Source organism: Bufo gargarizans, chromosome 6 (assembly GCF_014858855.1).
Source record: "Bufo gargarizans isolate SCDJY-AF-19 chromosome 6, ASM1485885v1, whole genome shotgun sequence".
Classification (NCBI taxonomy): domain Eukaryota; kingdom Metazoa; phylum Chordata; class Amphibia; order Anura; family Bufonidae; genus Bufo; species Bufo gargarizans.
The window spans coordinates 385,571,172-385,594,317 of record NC_058085.1 but is presented as its reverse complement, the minus strand read 5'-3'; the positions used below and the strand labels follow the sequence as shown (position 1 = coordinate 385,594,317).

At 45.8% G+C, this 23,146-nt stretch overlaps 1 protein-coding gene across 1 annotated transcript in view; it reads left to right on the top strand.

The window, feature by feature from the left end:
* The window catches only part of LOC122941760 (prominin-1-A-like), a 92,014-nt gene that overhangs the window by 15,322 nt on the left and 53,546 nt on the right, over positions 1–23,146 (top strand). The window contains exon 2 of the mRNA XM_044299171.1: positions 16,939–17,524. Coding sequence (XP_044155106.1) covers positions 17,395–17,524 — 130 coding nt within the window. The 5' untranslated portion in view covers positions 16,939–17,394. The remainder of the gene's footprint in view (positions 1–16,938; positions 17,525–23,146) is intronic.

Below are 23,146 nucleotides of genomic sequence, written 5' to 3'. Positions count from 1 at the left end.
ATGGCGGTATGCATAAGATGGTGGTTCAACCATTCAATCTTGTCATTCAACATAAAATTGTGGATATATTTCTCTCTTGAGTATCTCTACTCTCACTTTAAATTATTTAAGCACTTTATGATCTCTCTGAGTAGAGATATATGAAGTCTAACTAATAGTTCACAGATTGGTTGAGTATAATCTGGTATGGTTGTATGCAATTTGGATTGCAATATGGAATTTGAATTTGGATTGTGAACTTTGTAGTTTGCAATTGGTGGAACTGTAAGTAAACACACATATAACTGGTTCAATATACAGTTCTGATCGCTATATTAACAGTAGGAACATTACATAACTGTTTTAAATACCTATTTTGGCCTCTCTGCTTCAATAAATACAACTCTTAGTGGAATGAATGTCTGTTCAGCTTCTCTCCTCTGGTGTAATGATTCCAGCAGCTCCTGCTAGGGGAATTTCCCACACAGAAGCTGTGTGTGAGGCTGGCTGTGATTGGTCAAGACTCCTGCCCAGCAAAAACAGTTTAACTGTATGCTTTCTGTTGTTTCTGCTGTGTCACTGAGCTTACCTCACATCCATATAATGAATCTTAAAGGCATACTATCTTTTCTGCTTCTGTGAGCAAAATATATAATAGTTATATGACATCCAAACATAAAGTCACTGTAAATAACTCTGCTTTTGTCTTTAACACACAAACATAGGAACTGTATTAAAGGGGTTTTCTCATCTCAGACAATAGGGGCATATTGCTAGGATATGTCCCCATTGTCTTATAGGTGTGGGTCCCACCGCTGGGACCCGCACCTATATAGAGAACGTGAAGGAGAGCACACTGCGCATGCGCAACTGCCCTCCATTCCTTTCTATGGGGCTGCCGAAAATAGCCAAGCGCTGGCTCGGCTATTGCTGTCTGCCCCATAAAAATGAATGGGAGCACAGGCCGTGCATGAGCGGCACGCTCCCATTCACTTCTATGGGAGAGGCGGGGATTAGCGCTTGGTGGTGGACGGCCCCCGGGAAATCTGGGGTCCTCCAGCCACAGCGCTCCCCGCTCACTTCTCGCACCTATCAGACAATGGGGGCATATCCTAGCGATATGCCCCCATTGTCTAAGATGGGAATACCCTTTTAAGGTTATTGGCAGGTTTAGCTGTATAAATATAAAAACTATATTAGCTACCTAGGACAGGTCTAATTAGCTGGCCAGCTACAGCTCCTGCTGCAGAAAGTTGTCTTACAGCCCGAAGGCAAACATGGCTGATATTCCTCCCATTCTGGCTATCAGATATTTATCACCTTCCAGCCTCTTCAATAGGTCTATGGAGTATAGCTCTGATCCTTCCTATACAGGTCCTTCTCAAATAATTAGCATATTGTGATAAAGTTCATTATTTTCTGTAATGTACTGATAAACATTAGACTTTCATATATTTTAGATTCATTACACACCAACTGAAGTAGTTCAAGCCTTTTATTGTTTTAATATTGATGATTTTGGCATACAGCTCATGAAAACCCAAATTTCCTATCTCAAAAAATTAGCATATTTCATCCGACCAATAAAAGAAAAGTGTTTTTAATACAAAAAAAGTCAACCTTCAAATAATTATGTTCAGTTCTGCACTTAATACTTGGTCGGGAATCCTTTTGCAGAAATGACTGCTTCAATGCGGCGTGGCATGGAGGCAATCAGCCTGTGGCACTGCTGAGGTGTTATGGAGGCCCAGGATGCTTCGATAGCGGCCTTAAGCTCATCCAGAGTGTTGGGTCTTGCGTCTCTCAACTTTCTCTTCCCAATATCCCACAGATTCTCTATGGGGTTCAGGTCAGGAGAGTTGGCAGGCCAATTGAGCACAGTAATACCATGGTCGGTAAACCATTTACCAGTGGTGTTGGCGCGGTGAGCAGGTGCCAGGTCGTGCTGAAAAATGAGATCTTCATCTCCATAAAGCTTTTCAGCAGATGGAAGCATGAAGTGCTCCAAAATCTCCTGATAGCTAGCTGCATTGACCCTGCCCTTGATAAAACACAGTGGACCAACACCAGCAGCTGACATGGCACCCCAGACCATCACTGACTGTGGGTACTTGACACTGGACTTCAGGCATTTTGGCATTTCCCTCTCCCCAGTCTTCCGCCAGACTCTGGCACCTAGATTTCCGAATGACATGCAAAATTTGCTTTCATCCGAAAAAAGTACTTTGGATCACTGAGCAACAGTCCAGTGCTGCTTCTCTGTAGCCCAGGTCAGGCGCTTCTGCCGCTGTTTCTGGTTCAAAAGTGGCTTGACCTGGGGAATGCGGCACCTGTAGCCCATTTCCTGCACACGCCTGTACACGGTGGCTCTGGATGTTTCTACTCCAGACTCAGTCCACTGCTTCCGCAGGTCCCCCAAGGTCTGGAATCGGTCCTTCTCCACAATCTTCCTCAGGGTCCGGTCACCTCTTCTCGTTGTGCAGCGTTTTTTGCCACACTTTTTCCTTCCCACAGACTTCCCACTGAGGTGCCTTGATACAGCACTCTGGGAACAGCCTATTCGTTCAGAAATTTCTTTCTGTGTCTTACCCTCTTGCCTGAGTGTGACAATGATGGCCTTCTGGACAGCAGTCAGGTCGGCAGTCTTACCCATGATTGCCGTTTGGAGTAATGAACCAGGCTGGGAGTTTTTAAAAGCCTCAGGAATCTTTTGCAGGTGTTTAGAGTTAATTAGTTGATTCAGATGATTAGGTTAATAGCTTGTTTAGAGAACCTTTTCATGATATGCTAATTTTTTGAGATAGGAATTTTGGTTTTTCATGAGCTGTGGCCAAAATCATCAATATTAAAACAATAAAAGGCTTGAACTACTTCAGTTGGTGTGTAATGGATCTAAAATCAATGAAAGTCTAATGTTTATCAGTACATTACAGAAAATAATGAACTTTATCACAATATGCTAATTTTTTGAGAAGGACCTGTAGTTGCCAACAGTCCAGAATTTGCAGGGACTGTCCTTAATTTTCAGAGACAATCTCTGCAAATACGCGCTGTCAAACAACGAAAACAATGTTTCTGTGAGCTCTGCCCAGAAGTGGGTAGTCCCAGTCTTACTTGGGGCATTCCTGAGATAGGGGTTAAATTCCCCGAATTGCCTTACAATAATGTTGGAAAGTATGTCACTCCCAAATAGCTGATATTGGTTTGGGGCAAAAACTGAACCCAGTTTAGCCTTGACCATCTTGCCCAATGGGCAATGTAAACCTTCTAAAGGCTCCTTCTACAGACACCTATACAAAGGAATGGGGAAACAAATTTCACACAAAGGACAAACAACCATCAAACGCTCCCTGGCTGAAGATGGTGGGGCAATTACATAAACCAACAAGAAGTGGGATTTGAATGGTTTTTCGACAATAGACATTGACCATCTGAATGACTGATCTCTGAAGACCCCAACAGTCACTAGAATGAAGATCCCAAGCCCCCCTCTACCATTGCAGGACTGCAACGCAGTCTAAAGCAAAACTGACTTCAAAAATACCCATTTTGATAACGGCCCCATCAATAGCCTCCAACTTTCACTAGACTCTTGATCGTAGTGGGCGTCCACTAGACAACAGGCACCAACTCTGAATACTGGACTATGTCGCTAGCACCTCGTCCTGTGGATAGGATGTCCATTGTGGGAATAGCCCTCTAACTTAGATTTTTACTATGTCTCCACCTGCCCCTGGAAATCTCACCATAGTTCAGTTATGACAAATCTCTTTCTCTGTTCTGAAAAAGTGGAGAATCTATTTTTTGCAACTCTTTTTCACGAGGAACCAGTTTAAGCAAGTTGTTTTTGCATTTTATCTCGAGGCGATCTTATGACCGGGGGTTTTCCCACCTTCAGCCGCACTTTACATTTTCCATTCATATGTTCCTGATACCAGCAGCGTGCTGTCACAATGTCATTTAATACTGAGCGTAAAGATGGCAGGGCTGTGCCCTATCAAAGACTATGGAAAAATGCAAATTGGGGGAAGTTTTGTGGCCGGTAGTCGGTTGAAATTGGAAATAACTTGGGAAGGTATGACTACTCCAGCCCAATGAGCATATTCACACCATGGCCCAAACTTCCTCGGTAATGGGAGAAAGCATGTGACTTAGATATAAATGGTCACAACTACCTCTTAGCAAATCTATAAATTCACAATCTACCGGTATGTATAAAAGAACAGTATAAACAACCGTATACCCTCACACAGTATAAGCAAACGGATTATCGGTAAGAAGTGGTCTATGAAGGTCCTTCTTCATCTATGAACTTACAACATCATCACCTCCCGATTCAATGGCACCTCCTACGAAATGCTTCCCAAAATTAAAGGGGTTATAAAATGAGAATCAGACATCCTATAGTATATTAGCTAACAAAGCTAGAACCAGCCCTGTACCTCACATGGATCCAGAGATCTCTGCATTCATTGCTCCAATTGTTCTGCTAGATTCCCTTCAGGCTGGCAGCTGAGTGGGTGTGTCCTATCCTTATACAGAGAGTGTGTCCTTTCTACTGCAGCTCGGGAGGTGTGTCCTTTCTGCTGCAGCTCGGGAGGTGTGTCCTTTCTGCTGCAGCTCGGGAGGTGTGTCCTTTCTGCTGCAGCTCGGGAGGTGTGTCCTTTCTGCTGCAGCTCGGGAGGTGTGTCCTTTCTGCTGCAGCTCGGGAGGTGTGTCCTTTCTGCTGCAGCTCGGGAGGTGTGTCCTTTCTGCTGCAGCTCGGGAGGTGTGTCCTTTCTGCTGCAGCTCTCTTCCTGTAATTACAGCAGATATGACAAGTGGCAGTTGAAGGATAGAACTGACCATGTGCGACCACCTCAGAAAGGTGGACAGAGAAATAAGAAAAAAAGCAGGTGGGGCTATACAGATACATTTTATTGAATAATAATAATTATATTAAATTACAAAAGTATTGTGATTCAGATGCTGATTTGAAAAATGTAGAATATTTTTTGTGAGACAACCTCTTTAACATCCCACTGAGATCTCAGCCTAGTAAGGACACATTCCCAGTAATTCACCATATCCATGTACAACCTGGAGGTCCCCACATACGTGGCCCCCTCAGTCCCTAACGCTAGCTGCCTGGAAAAAAAAGGAGAGAAAGTATTATAGGTGGGTAGGACGCTGCTGACCTCCCCTCCTACCTTCTTAGGACCCACCTGTGTTGTACATATCAGGTAAGGGAAACCTCACATTCCCCCCCCTAACCTAAGGCCTCCCACTACCTTGGGACCCAGAGCCCACCATTTTACTTTAAAAAATGTAACCCCTATTTAGGTCTACCAAAGATGTCTTCATTCCTCAAGTCTTGGAGCCCTCACCTAAAAGCTGCGCCCCCAGCTGGGCTTTTTCATGAGCTGCACTGAAATGTGTTCTGTTGAGAGATCATTTGGTCAGTGGCCCTGCTGACTCCCTTATTTGAGTCAAAAATGACTGGTAAGTCGCAACTTACCCTACATCAAATATAAAGATGGCTGCTTCTTCATTGATGGGGCAAGGCTAGATGACTATGTAGAAACCTGACAATTCAATAATCCGCAGCACTCGCCGGTGAATAATGAAAATAGTGGTGATTCATTCACTCAAGCAGCCAGTATACAGCGACGTTTCGACCTCAGTTGGTCTTTATCAAGCTTGATAAAGACCAACTGAGGTCGAAACTGCTGCTTGAGTGAATAAATCACCACTATTTTCATTATTCACCGGCGAGTGCTGCGGATTATTGAATTGTCTGGATGAGTTGGGACCCCCAGCCAGGATCCCTATCTGCGCGCACCATTTGGCTCCTGGTCAGTACCCAAATGAGTGGGATGAGTAGTGCTGCCAACCCCTGAATTTTCTATGTAGAAACCTGGCCCCTTCAACCAAGAAGGAGGGGAAGGGATTGGCAGAGGAAGCAGGAGGAACAAGTGCAGTGTCCCAGGGGGTCAGTAGTGTATGCTGGGCTTGGTAGTGCAGATCAACCCACTAACCTGGGATCCACTGTCGTCTTCAAGCAGGGCAAATGCTGGAACAGGCAGGTGATTAAAAGTTCGTGACGCCAGTGTCAATTAAACGGTGACACGTCGTGTATAGTAATGTAGAAGAATGAAGCAAGCACAGGATAGCCAACAAAAACTGGAACTTTACTGAATATCAGTTATAATCATACATGGACGCAGTTGGGAGCGCCGTTCCTTAGAAGACAGTTGGTTTCTATTTGAATACAGGTGGTTCTTAGAAGTACAGACTGGCCGGTTATAGCAATGTTCTTTACAGAGTGTTGATTACAGGAGATGCAGTACAGGCGGCTTGCACACTATTCCTGACTGGTCCTGAAACATGTGACTTATTCTCCAAGGTCTAATGCCCTATAGCTGGCGTATCCTTGAAGCTGTCTTTATCTAGTACCTCCTCTGTTATCTTGAGTACCTCTTGCTTTATCTGATCGGCCTCTGTGGTATTCTGTGTCCTGGCTGGTGCTTATGATGTTTCAGCTAAACGGATGATGACTCAGGAGGGGAACCTTTTCCTCAGAACTGGAACCCGGTTACAGGGCCTTTACCACCCTCTCCTAGTCGGCAGGCTTCAGGCCTGCGCTCCTCTCACAGGCCCATAGCCTTGACTTTACTCAGACACAGGATCATCTCTGACTCCTTCTCCCACTGTCTGCCTGCTTACTACTTCCTGACTGGGCCTTATATAAACTAGGGCTCCCTAGCTCCCTCTAGTGACTCAGAGCTGGAATAACACCCTAGCCGGCCTGCACATGCACGTTTCACAGTAACAGGAAAATACATAGCAGTACATTGACAAGATGTTCTATACCAACCTCCCCATAAATACAGGGGGAACGACAATACCCAAGTGACCCTTCAGTAGTGACGGGGTATTACTCTCCCGTACACTACATACCCCGCTGCTTTAAGCTGAGTACGACCTCGTACTCCATCAGGGCCCGCCCAACTGGAATCATGACCTGAAATAGAGAGAGACACATGCATGCATACCTATATGTCATTTACACTCTTATCAGACCCAATTGGCAAAGGTGAAGTGCGGTGACAAGGGGCGTCGTTCTCTTCTTCTCAGGATAGTGAGTGGAACGGGGGCGCTGACCTGGCACAGCGGATGTTTAAAAGAACCAGGATAGTCCATGACAGTAAATAAGTCCATAATAAAATCAACCTCTCAGAGGCTTGCACATAGGAAGTCCATCTCTGGGCACATAGACGTGAATAAAAACCGGTTATTAAATACTGTCAGCAGCACATATATAAAATGACAATACAGGACTCTGACAATACCAGGGCCATGTTATCCTGGCAAGTCCTGTTTACCCTTTAAAATAGTGCTGACATAAAAATGTCTTTTCAACCTGAAATGGGGGTTAAAAAGGGGTAAAATGGTGCAAAACTAAAGGCACAACCGGGATTTTAGCAGCAGGCCGGATGTCTCAAACACAACATGGGCAGGCTGGGAGCTGTGGTTCACAGTGGCACTATACTTAGATATGATGCCACCGGCCGTGTATAACTGGCAGCGAGCTACACCAGCTTTGCCAACAGGAGAACAGAACGGCCATTATGGAGACAGACATGAAGAAAGGCCTACTCACAGACGAGTGTCATACTCCTCCTCTGATGAAGACTCTATGAACGGATCTTGCAGCAACTGTTCTGGCCTAGCCGGCCATATCTGGAATCCATCTCCTCTGACGATCTTTAAAGGGGGAGGCTTGTCCTTCATTGCCTCCATCTCGGCATCCGTCCTGGGAAACGGGATACATTGCACGCATCCTGCGTACCCGAGGTCCTCTACCCAGTACATTCTTTTGCGTAGAGCCTCTATGTCAGCCTTGGTGCAGGTCATCGGGGCTACCGGAGGTCCGGTGACAGTGGTCTCTGGGGTACCGGTGGCAGCCGCTGCTAGACGTCGGGCCTCAGCGCATTCTTCTGCCCGCTGGCAGCTATCTAGCCGCTCTCTCTCCTCTTCTCGCCTCACCGCCTCAGGAGGGGGATATCGTTCCTCCAGCCCCTGCAAAACGATGGGCTCCCAGAAGACATCGGGGCTTAGATAAACCTGGCTATGCAGGTGGGTGGTTCGGGCTGATTCAACTCTCACTTCCTTTGCCTCACTTGGGTCTATCTCCTCTTTCTCTGGGTCCCAGGTCTCAGCCGGCGCCTTCGGGCGAGTGACTGCGGTAGCGTAGGGGCCCCGTAAGCTTTCGGCGGGGGTATACTCCACTATTTCTCCCATGGTCAAATTATGGAGATGCTCCGGGAGGTAGTGCCGCTTCACCGACCGCCGATTCACATAAAAGTCCCGGCCAGTTCCCAGCTCCTGGATGAACCCGTATCCTTTTTCTTTATCAAAGGACACCACGATCCAGCGGCGCCTTTCTAGCTGGGGCTTACCCGGAAAGGAGTCCCCTTGGATGGACTTGGCCATTTCCTCGAACCTCTTTTTCCGGCTGGTGTTCTTCTTAGCCACCGCGGCTTTCAATTCGGCCATGATAGTCGGCCATTGCGCGTGCCGGCGACGGATCGGTGGGGACTGAGGACGAGTTATACTCAAATCCATGGCTTGTCCCCAGGGGGTGGCCGTCCAGGCTAGAGGGTCCCATGGCCCCAACTCGGGATAGTCCGGTGGAGTGGCGCCCCACTCACACGTGGCATCGAACTCCGGTTCTCTAGCGCACGCCATAGCCATCTCTTCTCTCACTGGGTGCAAGGACGACACTCGCTCCTCCCACACACTGGGCCGGTCTACCTCCATCTGAGGCCCGCCTCCCAGGCGTAACTCTTCAGGGAAATCAGCCGCATCATCACTTCTCAAGGTGGGTGTCGCTCCAGGACAATCTCCTCCTCCTTCTTGGAGGGTCCTGGCGCCAAATATTCGCGCCTCTGTACATCGTGATGGCGCAGTAAAAAGCCTCATGGCATCGGCGGCCATTTTAGATGTCCTGATGCTGCAATTCACTGACAGCAAGCAGGATGATGAAAAGTCCAATAAAACACAGTCCACAAATGCGATTTTCTCTCTGGGGGTAGCGCAACACAGTACAGCGCCTCCAATTCCTCCCAGGCACAATTGTAATCCACAGATTTGGGAATAAAGGTTACAGTCTTTGTAATACGGTGGTGGAATAGTTAAAGCACACAGTTCACACTTCTCTGCACTTCAGAAGTATGCGTATCCTGTTCGTGACGCCAAAAAGAGCGATGCAGTGTCCCAGGGGGTCAGTAGTGTATGCTGGGCTTGGTAGTGCAGATCAACCCACTAACCTGGGATCCACTGTCGTCTTCAAGCAGGGCAAATGCTGGAACAGGCAGGTGATTAAAAGTTCGTGACGCCAGTGTCAATTAAACGGTGACACGCCGTGTATAGTAATGTAGAAGAATGAAGCAAGCACAGGATAGCCAACAAAAACTGGAACTTTACTGATTATCAGTTATAATCATACATGGACGCAGTTGGGAGCGCCGTTCCTTAGAAGACAGTGGGTTTCTATTTGAATACAGGTGGTTCTTAGAAGTACAGACTGGCCGGTTATAGCAATGTTCTTTACAGAGTGTTGATTACAGGAGATGCAGTACAGGCGACTTATTCTCCAAGGTCTAATGCCCTATATCTGGCGTATCCTTGAAGCTGTCTTTATATAGTACCTCCTCTGTTATCTTGAGTACCTCTTGCTTTATCTGATCGGCCTCTGTGGTATTCTGTGTCCTGGCTGGTGCTTATGATGTTTCAGCTAAACGGATGATGACTCAGGAGGGGAACCTTTTCCTCAGAACTGGAACCCGGTTACAGGGCCTTTACCACCCTCTCCTAGTCGGCAGGCTTCAGGCCTGCGCTCCTCTCACAGGCCCATAGCCTTGACTTTACTCAGACACAGGATCATCTCTGACTCCTTTTCCCACTGTCTGCCTGCTTACTACTTCCTGACTGGGCCTTATATAACCTAGGGCTACCTAGCTCCCTCTAGTGACTCAGAGCTGGAATAACACCCTAGCCGGCCTGCACATGCACGTTTCACAGTAACAGGAAAATACATAGCAGTACATTGACAAGATGTTCTATACCAACCTCCCCATAAATACAGGGGGAACGACAATACCCAAGTGACCCTTCAGTAGTGACGGGGTATTACTCTCCCGTACACTACACAAGGGTGCACAGAGTGGCTTGGGTCCGCCCTCAGTGCACTTAACTGCTCATTTGCATATGGATAAAAAATGTTTTTTCACCAGAATGAAGCAACGTGAAAGGTCTCATTGCATTAGGGTCCATTCACATGTCCGCATAATGGGTCCACATCCGTTTCGCAATTTGTGCTGTCCGCATCTGCACTTCCGTTCTACGGCCTCGCAAAAAAATAGAACATGTCCTATCCTTGTCCGCAGGCACGGACAAGAAAAGGCATTTCTGTTATAGTGCCGGCCATGTGCGGTCTGCAAAATGCGGAATGCACAGGGCCTGTGTCCGTCTTTTGTAGGTCCGCAATTTGCGGACCACAAAACACTTGCGGACATGTGAATGGACCCTTAAGGCTACTTTCACACTAGCGTTTTTTGCGGATCCATCATGGATCTGCAAAAACGCGTCCGTTACAATAATACAACCGCATGCATCCGTCATGAACGGATCCGGTTGTATTATGTCCTCTCTAGTCAGGACGGATCCGTTTTCTATTGTGCCAGATTGTGTCAGAGAAAACGGATCCGTCCGCATTGCCTCACATTGTGTGCCAGGACGCATCCGCTTGGCTCTTCTTCGTCAGGCAGGCAGCGTTTTGGTGTCCGCCTCCAGAGCGGAATGGAGACTGAACGGATCCTTTTCCATTCAGAATGCATTAGGGCAAAACTGATCCGTTTTGGACCGCGTGTGAGAGCCCTGAACGGATCTCACAAACAGAAAGCCAAAACGCCAGTGTGAAAGTAGACTAAGCTGAGCTAATCCTACGAGGCATTGTGCCTGGTGTATCGGTGAATTTCCTGGTGACAGACCCCTTTAAGTCTAGATCCTGGTAACGCTAAGTACAAGGAAAACAGAACGCACACCCCCATACTGCTCGACGGATTATTTCTGATTGAGCGAGTGAAAGTGATACGGGAACCTGAGTCACAATCCCGTCAGCAAGTGGGTGAAAGCCGTCCGGTAACAGAGAACAGATAATCACCCTGATTTGGGTGCATTATACCAGGTCTGTTGTCCCTGACAGGTGCTGGAGGTGCCAGGTTGTCATAGGAAGGTTGGTTTATATCCAAAGGCGACATGTCCTTCAGAGCAGGAAACGAGCTTCTCTTTTGTTTACTGTGAATTTTGAATGTGATAAAACCTCTGTGGAATTTACATAAGAAACCCAAAAGATGTCCCCATATTAGATCAATGTCAGCTGAACCTGCTGGTTTTGATGGGACTGGGTGACAGCGATGGATTAAGTGTATCATAGTCCTTTCGCTTCCACCAAATTTTTATTTTTTTCTGATAAATATTAAAGAAAACTATACTACACATATATAGTATAACACCCCTAGTCCCTCATCGTATATATTTTACAACACTCTGCAGTATATAGTATAACGCCCCCATAATATGCAGTACCATACAGTATATAGTATAACACCCCCATAATATGCAGTACCATACAGTATATAGTATAACACCCCCATAATATGCAGTACCATACAGTATAACACCCCACAGTATACAGTATAACACCCCCACAATATGCAGTACCCTACAGTATATAGTATAACACCCCATAATATGCAGTACCATACAGTATATAGTATAACACCCCCATAATGTGCAGTACCATACAGTATAACACCCCCATAATATGCAGTACCATACAGTATAACACCCCACAGTATACAGTAGAACACCCCCACAATATGCAGTACCATACAGTATAACACCCCCATAATATGCAGTACCATACAGTATAACACCCCCATAATATGCAGTACCATACAGTATATAGTATAACACCCCCACAATATGCAGTACCATACAGTATAACACCCCCATAATATGCAGTACCATACAGTATAACACCCCACAGTATACAGTAGAACACCCCCACAATATGCAGTACCCTACAGTATATAGTATAACACCCCCATAATATGCAGTACCATACAGTATGCAGTATAACACCCCACAGTATACAGTATAACACCCCCACAATATGCAGTACCGTACAGTATGCAGTGTACAGTATAACACCCCACAGTATACAGTATATAATATAACACCCCCATTATATGCAGTACCGTACAGTATGCAGTATATAGTATAACACCCCACAGTATGCAGTACCCTACAGTATGCAGTATACAGTATAACACCCCACAGTATATGGTATATAGTATAACACCCCCACAATATGCAGTACAGTACAGTATGCAATATACAGTATAACATCCCCCAGTATGCGGTATACTGTGGGGTGTTATAACATGTTACTGGTCACATGACGATGATGTCATCACAAGTCCTTTCTTCTTCCAGCATCACACTCTTCTTACTTGTAATTGGTCTTCTGTCTGTATAATGGGAAAATTAAGTCCCCTTTACACTGCCTGGTGGTTGGGCAGATTAGTCAACTAGTGCTCATACGAATGCTAGTTAGCAATAATCTGCTTGTATAAAGGTACCACGAATTACCCGACAAACAAGCGTTTTGCTCGCTCATTGGGTAGTGGGGACGAGTAATGGCAATAGTGATTGCTCCTACCCTTACTGTGGAGGAGATCGTTGCATGTTAATACAGCGGTCTCCTTATATGATGAGCAGACGATTGGCAGTAAGGAAACCGTCCTTCCCGACAATCATCTGGCAAGTCTAAAGGGGCCTTTACTCTACTCTCTCCATTGATTGTCAGAAGGAATAGTGTGTAAATATATCTATATCATACATGACTAGCCTCGTCTTCTGTCAAACCTAACCAGTGTCTCCTGACTAGCCGGCATCGAGAAGCCTTGCAGGAGCCTTCCCGGTATTTACCAGAAACGACTAAGCAATGACCCAGCTTGATAAGGGAGGACATCTCAAGGACTTACACGCACATACATTCCTCATCAAAGTCTTTTCTCATGAAGACCGTCCAAAGCTAATGGTTGAGTGCCAGCTATACATTTCTCCTGTGAGGTTCTACAAATATGAACCTTGTTCTGGTTGTATATGTCCCCCTTTTGGGAAACTATATGATTAGCTATTATCTATTGGGGACCACACATCAGAGCAACCATTTACCCTGCGAAAGGGAAGAATTCCATTTTGCCACAATGGGAATATCAGCCATGTTCCCCTTCTGGCTGTAAGATAACTGTCTGCAGCAGAAACCTCCTGCAATAGGTCACATAGATCGTTAAAGGGGGTGTCCAGTACTTATATATTAATGGTCTATCCACAGGATAGGCCACCAATATAATATCTGTGGGGGTCCAATACCCTGCACCTCCACCGATCAGCTGGTTTGGGCAGCCATCGATGATGGAATCCTGACCGCGGATGGAGCTGGAAGCAGAAGGTTCTGTATAGTGGTCATGCCAGCTGCTATTCAAGTGAATGGGAGGTGAGCTGCACCACGCCAGCATCGGAAACTATACATTGGTCACAGGCGCCAGTGATTGCCCGAAACAGCGTTGGTTATTGATGGCCAATAATATCTACATAAGTAATGGAAAACCCCTTTAAGATCCATGCTTTGGTTAACAAGTAGATCTGGTCAGCACTCGGGCTTATGGCGGTGCACCACAATCTGCGACCTTTTCCCTGCTCACGTCTACAAAACTTTGGAGGATCCACCACCAGCGCAGGGGTGTATCAAGACTGGCGTCTAAAACACCGTTCTTAATAACTGACTCCACCATATTTCTCAAGATATTTACACCAGACAACCACATAAATACTTATCATTTTGATATTTTAATTGAGTTATAAAGAGAGTTTATGATGTCAGGAGATCTGAGATAAGAGCTACACACGAGCTGTCAGATGAGGGGATTCAAAGAAAACAGTCACAGCTTGCAAACAGACTGATTTTAACCCTTGTTTCTCAGAAACAGCTGAATATTTTTAATAAGGACCAACAGAAACAATTAATTTTTTTGCGTAAAATGCTATAATAAAACAAATTGCCCTGAAGGTGTCCCTAGCCTTTAAGTATTTCTGCATCTCAAGCTCTATTTCAGTACCTGTCATCCTCCCTATATTTAGATAGCAGGATTGTTATTGTTGGACACAGTCGTACCTTGTACCTACAGGTTTTATCCATCAGATGTTTTTCAGAAAGCTGTCAGAGCCGTTCTCTTGTTTATCTGCATAACAGCAGGCCCTTTAAAGGGGAATTCCCATCTTAAAAAGTGATTTCTAGCACTAAACTGTTGCTGTAGAGGAACAGCCTGTCGGATTTTATCGAATTCAGCGTGTGATGAACTCTGAAAACTGCTGGAGCACCGCCAGGCCCCCATCCTAATATAATGGGACCCGGCGGGGAAACCGGCCTGCTTCCGACAATAGTGCCAAGATTCGGCCGGACAAATACGGCTGCAAGTAGCAGTTTTTGTCTGGTCCCATTATAGTACATGGGCTCCGGTGGGGAAATGAAGCATCTGGCTACACCGGATGCAATGAACTCCAGCAGGCTGTTACTCTACCGGAGCAACCTGCTGGTGTGAAACTAGCCGTACTGTCAATAGTCTTCATCACAGTCCCTACACATAGGTATTTTTTTAATTAACTAAATTTTTCCCATACCGCATGCCAGTAGTGTACCTTCAATGGAGGAAGACAATGCATCTGCTGTGGGGCCCCAAGGGGGAGGAAGGGCACGGCACTGAACCACTACTTCTCTTCCCAATGTGAAAACACTGCCTTTTCATGCAGCAACCACTAGGGGGAGCTCAGTGTAAAAGTCGCGGCAACGCTCTGTTGCCACCACCATCTCTGTCCGGAGCAGGCACGAGCACCACATCACTCACCTACAGTATGTCCTGGCTGCTGGATATTTTTCTGTAGGTCTATTAGAGATTATTCATTGAATCTTTCTCTGCAGCACTGCAAGGGTTAATTCCCATTTTTGCTCTGCGTTCAGCTGGTTGACTAACGAGCTCATCATCCTTTCTATATCTGCTCGGCTGTTTGTTCCACCCCCAACCTGAGCCATAGATTTATTTTGCTTACTTGACCCTGCAAAAGTGGCATAATCTAATTGTCTTCTGCTTGTTTCCTGCCGCCTGACCTGACCCAGGCCTGTTTACTGTACTGATCCTGTGCTGCCTGTCCTGATCTCTGGACTGTTTTAGATTCTCACGTACTCTGCCTGCCCTTACTTCTGCCTACTTTCTGACTATGGGTATTGCCTGATTCCCTTTTGCTTTAAACCACGGTCTCTAACCTTAGTGGGCCTGGTGGTTCCCTGCAGCGAAGGCCAGATCCCTGTGTACGGGTAAGGCCTCATGCACTCGACCGCTGTGTGTATTGCGGTCCGCAAACCACGGATCTTCCAAACACGGATGGCGTCCCCGTGTGTTCTGCAATTTGCGGAACGGCACTGACAGCCTTTAATATAACTGCCTATTCTTGTCCGCAATCTGTGATACGGTGCGCACACGTCCGGTGCTTGTATATTGCAGACCTGCTGTTCGGGGTCCGCAGCACAGGCATGGAGCTGCTACAGTTGCGTGCATGACGCCTTAAAGGGGCTTTCTGAGATTCTGGTATTGATTATCCTTTCCTTAGGATAGGACATCAACATCAGATCGGTGGGGGTCCAGTGACTAGCTGTTTGAGGAGGCAGCTTAGCAAGCACAGCGCCATCCATCTGACAGTGGCTGTGCTTGGTATTGCCTCTCAGCCTTTTTCATTTGAATGGGACTGAGCTGCACCTAGTCCAGGGATCAGCAACCTTCAGCGGTTCTGAACCTGAAACTACAACTCCCAGAATTCTCCTTTTAATTTCTATGGGAGTTACAAGAACAGACAAGTAAGTGTGCACGACCTATAGTTTCCCAGCCGCTGGAGAGCCGAATTTTGCTGGCCTGCTGAGCCTCACCGCCTCTTCAAATTGCAGGGGTTACAAGAGTCAGACCAGACCACCACCGATCTGATGCTGATCACCGATCCTGAGGACAGGTCATCATTACCATAATCTCAGGCAACCCCTTTAATAAAAAAAAGATTGTTGCGGGATGCGGTTTGCATTCTGCCGGGAAGTGTTTGACGCATTCGTATTGGGAAGCTGGTGGTGCAGGAGGGCCCCTACTAAGCTTGCTATGGGGCCCTATGAGCTCTGTATATGGCTCAGCCACATGTGTGTTATTTTATGATGTTCTTAGTTTTAGCTGCATTTTTTCTAAACTATTTGAACTACTTTTTGTTTTACTACTGAGAAGAAGAAAACCGTAAAAAGGTTTGACATGCTGAGGTTTTTTTTTGGGGTTTTTTTTTAGTCAGCCACAAAATTAACAAAAATTCCAGGAGCAAAAAAATGTTTGCATGTCCTGTCCTGTCCTGCACTTTATATTTCCATAGACCTTCAGCTAACATCTGCTGTTTTTACCACAAAAAGGTGACAAAGGACACAGGTCCAAAAAACACAGCTAAAACTACAAAATGCACAGAAAATGCCACTAAAAAGCTATGTGTGAACACAGCCTTATGCAAATTGGATGATGTTGTTGTTTTGCTAATTGTCCTAGCAGACCCTGTGTGAAGTCCTCTGGCTGTGAGTGTGGAATGCGGGAGTAGGGGGTGGAGGCCATCAACTTTATTTTATCTGTTAAATTCTCAGTCCTTGCATTTTGCAGATACTTGAGGATTGAGAGTCTTCTGCTCCTGCAGAGACCTGGAGAAACCAGTGAAAGAGACGCTTGGCTTTTATTGTTTTTTATTTTACTAGTTTTTGTGTTTTATATTTTACAGGAAATCTTAGTGCTCTGTAAAAGGAGACCCCACCTGCTCGAGGAACCGAAAGCTTCTTGCAAGTTGTAGAACTCTCGCTTGATATCATCTCCACAAGTCCTTTGAAAATTTTCAAAAAGTTCTTCTGAAGTTTACAGCTTTATTTTCTTTGTTATGGATCCATATTCATTGGAAACTGAGATTTTCCACGTGAGATGGTCTTCAGCCTGAAGGACTAAGGATTTGTTTGCTCAGGGATTTGTTCAGCCACAATAGGTTTACAATTGTAAGACTTTGTGTGATCTCCGAGCAAAACTGTGTCTAAACCCAAAAAAACTGGTTTGTTGACTTCAAGTTTCTGGAGAACAGGCTCTGTACGATTACTGCAGGATCTAACTCTTTCCCTTTTAAAAAGGAAGATTTTTGTTACTTCTACCTACCTCAGTGTACCTACCTCTGCTTCCAAGAGATACGAAAATGGAATACGGGAACCTGACAAACCCAACGTACGGTCCAGGAGCTCCCGCCGAAGATGGGCCCATGAAAGTCTTTAGCAGCATGGTCCATTCCTACCTGGATCTGGTTCAGAGAAACGCCTTCCCCCCTGGTAGGTAGACGGATATTTATTCAGTATTGGCAATGCAAGAACCTTTCCTATAGACGGAATATTCTGAAAATGTTAAGCAGTTTTAAGTTGATAACGCTTGATTAGGGTTGTTGAAGGGGATATTTATTATTGATATTTTGGGTAATCTTAATTAATATTCATAAATAGGCGTGAGTCGTCTAGTGATGACTCCGCCTATTTATACTTTAAATCAAACTAACTCTGTTGCGCTTACACTTTCCCTGAACTATATGCGACTCGCTGCTGCTACTACGATATACTACGGCGGCGGCCACTACGACGATAAATGACCGCGAGCTGCACTATGAATAATAAAAGGAATTTATCAAAACAATTACAAGCTATACAGTCTACTTATTGCTATAATTATATACACATATAAAATGTATATACTTCTAGTCGCACACTGTAAATATAATAAACGCACTACAGCACAGCAATATAATATTACACCTAACTACACTACACAATACACCATTCCTATTCCACCCCACAAACTAGCTATACATTACACTTACACATACCAAGGGGTTAAACACAATCAGCAGTGCAGCAGTAAAGGGGCTACTGCTGCAAGGGGTACAGGGAGCAGTGAAGGGTTAACCAAGAGTTGGCACTGCAAGGATCAGGGCAATGCAGTGCAGGGGGTATAGGCTGGGGTCTGCACGGGTTTTTAGGGTCTAGGGGGGGGGGGGGGGTAAAGGGTTACTCGGCCATCTCCAGGGGCACGTGGGGCTGTGGTCTATGGCAGGGAAACGAGGGTTAGGCAGAGCAGCAGTAAAGGGGTTACTGCTGCAGGGAATAATGCGATACTCAGCCAACTGCTCATCTCTCGTTGTAGGGGATGATCCTCTCTTCATTGGGGCTGCAGGGCTCAACTGCAGTCCACTCATCCATGTGTTGGTCGTCCAGTCCCAAGAAATTCCCCAATGCTGGACTATTTATCTGTCATAAGTAGGGGGGAAGGTGTTTTGGCCATGGGGCAGAGGTGTGGATAACCCATGCTGGTATAAACCTTAAGGGTCCATTCACACGTCCGTTGTTTCTTTCCTGATCTGTTCCGTTTTTTGCGGAACAGATCTGGACCTATTCATTTTCAATGGGTCCTGAAAAAAATCGGACAGCACAATGTCAGATTTTTTTTCAGGACCCATTGAAAATGAATGGGTCCAGATCTGTTCCGCAAAAAACGGAACAGATCAGGAAAGAAACAACGGACGTGTGAATGGACCCTAACAATGCAAGCCACGGCCGACCGGCCATCAACATAGTGGGATGAAGAGTTGATGAGGAATTGAATCTAGGCAATATTTCCCAATATGCATATATATACATATCCATTCAGGGCCAATACATATATATATACACCTACCTGGCACTTCCCTCTACAAGGGTGAAGGAAACTCACTGGTTTCAATATCTCTGATTGCTGTCAGTGGATGGGTGGATCACTGAGGATTGTCTCTACTGGGTACAAATGTAGCAAACTCAGTATTATGTCTGTAGGGAGTTTTTTACACCACCTATCGGCTGTCTTACTTTGCGGCAAAATTTGGCCTCGTCCCCTTGCCAAACTAGAAAACAGAGTAAGGTGCGGCGGATTATTCATTTTTGCCACGTTTTGCTTTATAAATTGACTAAAAATGGGGCAAATGTTGGTAAAGCCCTTAGAGAAAAAGGGAAAGAACTTCTGGGCTAAAGATCTCCCTGGTGCCTTACAGGTTCTCCCCCCAAATTCCTGCACTTCCCACCTCCTGGTGCCAAGAGGTGTCAGGGCGATGTCGGAGGGGGGCGCCTGAACTGGAGGCAGGTACAAGAACGAGGAGGGGTGACTAGCTGAGTGCTTGGTCTGAGGGAAGTAAAGGAGTAGGTTGGCGCCTGGCCCAGGGTCTATAAACAGGGGAGAGTATGGTCTGGGGTCCATATTTATTTAGGTGGTCTGGATTTTCTATTAGTTTTAACCAGTGGAGTCTCATAATTAAGTTTAAAGGGTATTCTCATCTGAGCGATTTATGGCATGGGATATGCCATAAATGTCCAATAGGTGCGCTTCCCACATCCGGGGCTCGTCCTATCCCCATAATGTTCCCCCATTGGAGGCAGGAAGGCAGAGGCGGATGTGCATCTCCATTCACTTCAATAGCACTTCGAAAATATGTAGCTATTTGCACCAACTCGGAAGCGCTATTAAAGTGAGCAGAGAAAGCTGCGTATGCGCGTGCATGCAAGTCCAAACTCCATTCAAATGGGGGAACACTGGCCCCCATTTCCGTGATCGGTAGGCTGGTCAGATACTTATGCCCTATCCTGTGCATAGGGTACATTGCCGTAATAGGACAACCCCTTTAAGAGGACTGCATAGAATGGTATTTTTTGACTTTTTGCTCCAGCCATGGAACTGATCTGAACGTGGCCCTGCAGGGCGACTGCCCTTGTGACTACGGTTAACCCCCTGGTATCAGTTTCTGGATGCATCATTCTCACGTGTCACCGTCTCTTCACTTCGATTGTCTTCTCTGGTCAAGATGCCCCTAGGACAGAAGTGGACACCTCTGTGTACGACCCGGTGACCGCCCTGTTACTCCACCCCGGCTTACTCTTATGGGGCCATCCTTTGCCCTGCAGCCTCAGGGCCACTTCTGCAGCTTAGAAATATTTGGTTACTTCTTTGGCACGGCTGCAGAACTCTTCACATTTGTGTCCAATTTCCATTCCACATTTTCATATCTTCTTGGTGTTCTTGTTTGGCATGCAAATATGACGAGCCTGACATAAAAAGGAGATTTATTTTGAACAAATTAAAACCGCGTAGACGCAGCCAGGTTTTACTAAAAGGGACACTAACCCTAATGCCCGTCGTTTGCAGTGCAGTTGAAAGGCTGGCTATAAGTTTTATTCATTGAAATTTAGAGGGAAAAAACCCTGACCCCCATGATTACTACTGAGTCACATAACTCTCTATGTACTGGACATGATGTACGAGGGGCCCTTTAAACAAGGATCAATGATCGGGAATGAAAAACGCTCATTCCAGACAATTGGCCCGTGCAATGGTGCCTCCGAACACCCAGATGAAATCCTTGTTTTTGGGGCCCACAATAACGCTGCCAATAATATGCAAACCGAATGGGAGATGAATGATCGTAGTAATGATCGTTTAGCTTGCACTGGACAATGTAGTAACTTATCGACTTATATATTGTTGATCGGTGCTCGATCAGGGCTGAAGTTTCCCCTTTTGTTCCATCCTCAGCCACATGTTCTACGTTTTTGCACCGTACCCTCGCTCCCTCATGTCTTCTCTTTGTAAGTGACTCGAATGATTGCCACCTCCCACAAGATCTAGCAAACTGTACCATTGCCTAGGACCAACGTTTCCTCTAATGGGCCCCCAGGAACAATTATTGACCTCTTGATTGCCCTAGACCACCGGGGAATGGGAAATTACCCAGCTTCAGACAAAATGGAAATTTACCCCTTTCACCACCCTAGACCACCATAAAGCTACCCCTGGTGTCACCCACCATCTTTGGTGCACACATATATAAATGACTAGAAATATTTTCCATGCTGTTCTCTTCTTTAAAGGGGTATTCTCATCTGGGACATTTATGGCATATCGCTAGGATACGCCATATATGTCTGATAGGTGCTGGTCCCACCTCTGGAACCCACTCCTATCTCCAGAACAAGCCCTCCAGAGAGAAGGGAGAGCATGTCGTCCATGCGCTGCATCCTCCATTTACCACTATGGGAGGTTCCGAAAATAAGCCTAGCGCTCGGAAGTCCCATATCGGTGAATGAAGAGGGTGCACATGTGTGGTGTGATTTCCATTCACTTTGGGCCCCCCTCTTGAGATAGGAGCAGGTCCTACCTCTGGGACTAGTGTCTATCAGACTATTATTGTATATTCTGTCAATATGCCATAATGTCCCAAATGGGAATACCCTTTTAAACTTATTCCATCCTGCACCCCATAAATTCGGATTGAGCATAGACCACCCCTCCTGACAGGTCTGTTTTAGTAGAAACTTGTATTCCCCATAAAAAAATAACAATTCCGGAGCTTCTATTCCTATAACTCCATATTATGCTGTTCCTCTGTTATTCCTCCAAGAAATGTATGAATACATTGAGTGGTACCAGTTGAGGATGGGTGGTTCCCTACATGGTATGACATCGTCCAATCAGTGCTGCCGGTGCCTGATGGTTTAGGGACAAGCTCCTTTGACAAGGAGAATGGGAACACCCAGTTGTCAATTTATTCATCATTTTTTTGGGGAGGAATTATAGAGGAACGGCACAATGTAGAATTATAAGCACAGATGCTTCAAAATTGTTACTTTTATTAAAAAAATTAAAGTATTTATTAAAGCGTGCATGCGAGGAGAGGTGCTAGATCCCCTTTAACCCTTTGGGGGCATCTTACAGTCGCCTCCGCTATTGTTTTATGATTGCACAGAACAAAATCATAGTCTGTCCTTATGTGACTGTATAAATATATAACTGTGCACAGTTTCTTCCTGGGGTGGAGCCTCGCCCACAATACTCCTCCTCTGTCCGGATACTGCAGCTGCATCCCCCTCCTCCCTGTCTAGTACTTACTGTTTTACATTATATGGATTTTTTTTTTTTTTTGAGGGGGTGAGGAGGTTTCTGAACATTTATAGAAAGCATGCAGGGAACGGGACTTTATGCTGCTGGAAGGTGAAAATAATGTAATTTTCCCTTACCTAGTTTTTCCAGCTTTAATCCCTTATAATTAGGACAAGAACCATTAAAATGCACTTACCTGCTCCCTGCTGCTTCATTACACGATCCTTTCAGTCCCCAGAGTGCACGTTGAGGCATGTGAGCCGGCAGTGACTTGTTGCTTGGAGACATATCACCACTGAGACCAGTGAATGGCTGCAGCAGCGTTCATGTGGAAGGGTCACGGAATGGAGCAGCGAAGGGCAGGGGACTACTGCATTTTTATTTTTTTTCTACAACAATGTCCTGGGGTTAATTAAAAAAAGGGGGTTTAAGGCTGGGACCCCCCTTTAAGAGATATTACTGCAACACAAGTGACTACTGCGATCAGTTTAGGCAAAACAGTCCATACATAGTTTCTGAATTCAAATATGACTTGCATTTTTGCTCATAACCTCCCTGATATACTGATCATTTCCCTATGATACCAATCACAGTGTTATCCAGAGTACCCCTTTAAAGGGCATCTGTCAGCAGTTTTGTACCTATGACACCGGGTGACCTGTTACATGTGCGCTTGGCAGCTGAAGGCATCTGTGTTGGTCCCATGTTCATATGTGTCCACATTGCCAAGAAGTTTTATTATATGCAAATGAGCCTCTAGGAGCATCGGGGGCGTTGTCATTACACCTAGAGGCTCAGCCGTCTCTGCAACTGCCGCGCCCTCCGCACTCTGAAGTCAGGGCCAAGCGTGATGATGTTTTCACTGTCTGGTCCTGTCAAAGTGCAGAGGGTGCAGCAGTTGCAAAGAGAGCAGAGCCTTTTGGTGTAATGCCCACGCCCCCGTTGCTCTTAGAGGCTCATTTGCATATAACGAAACATCATTTTTCTCAGCAATGCGGGCACAA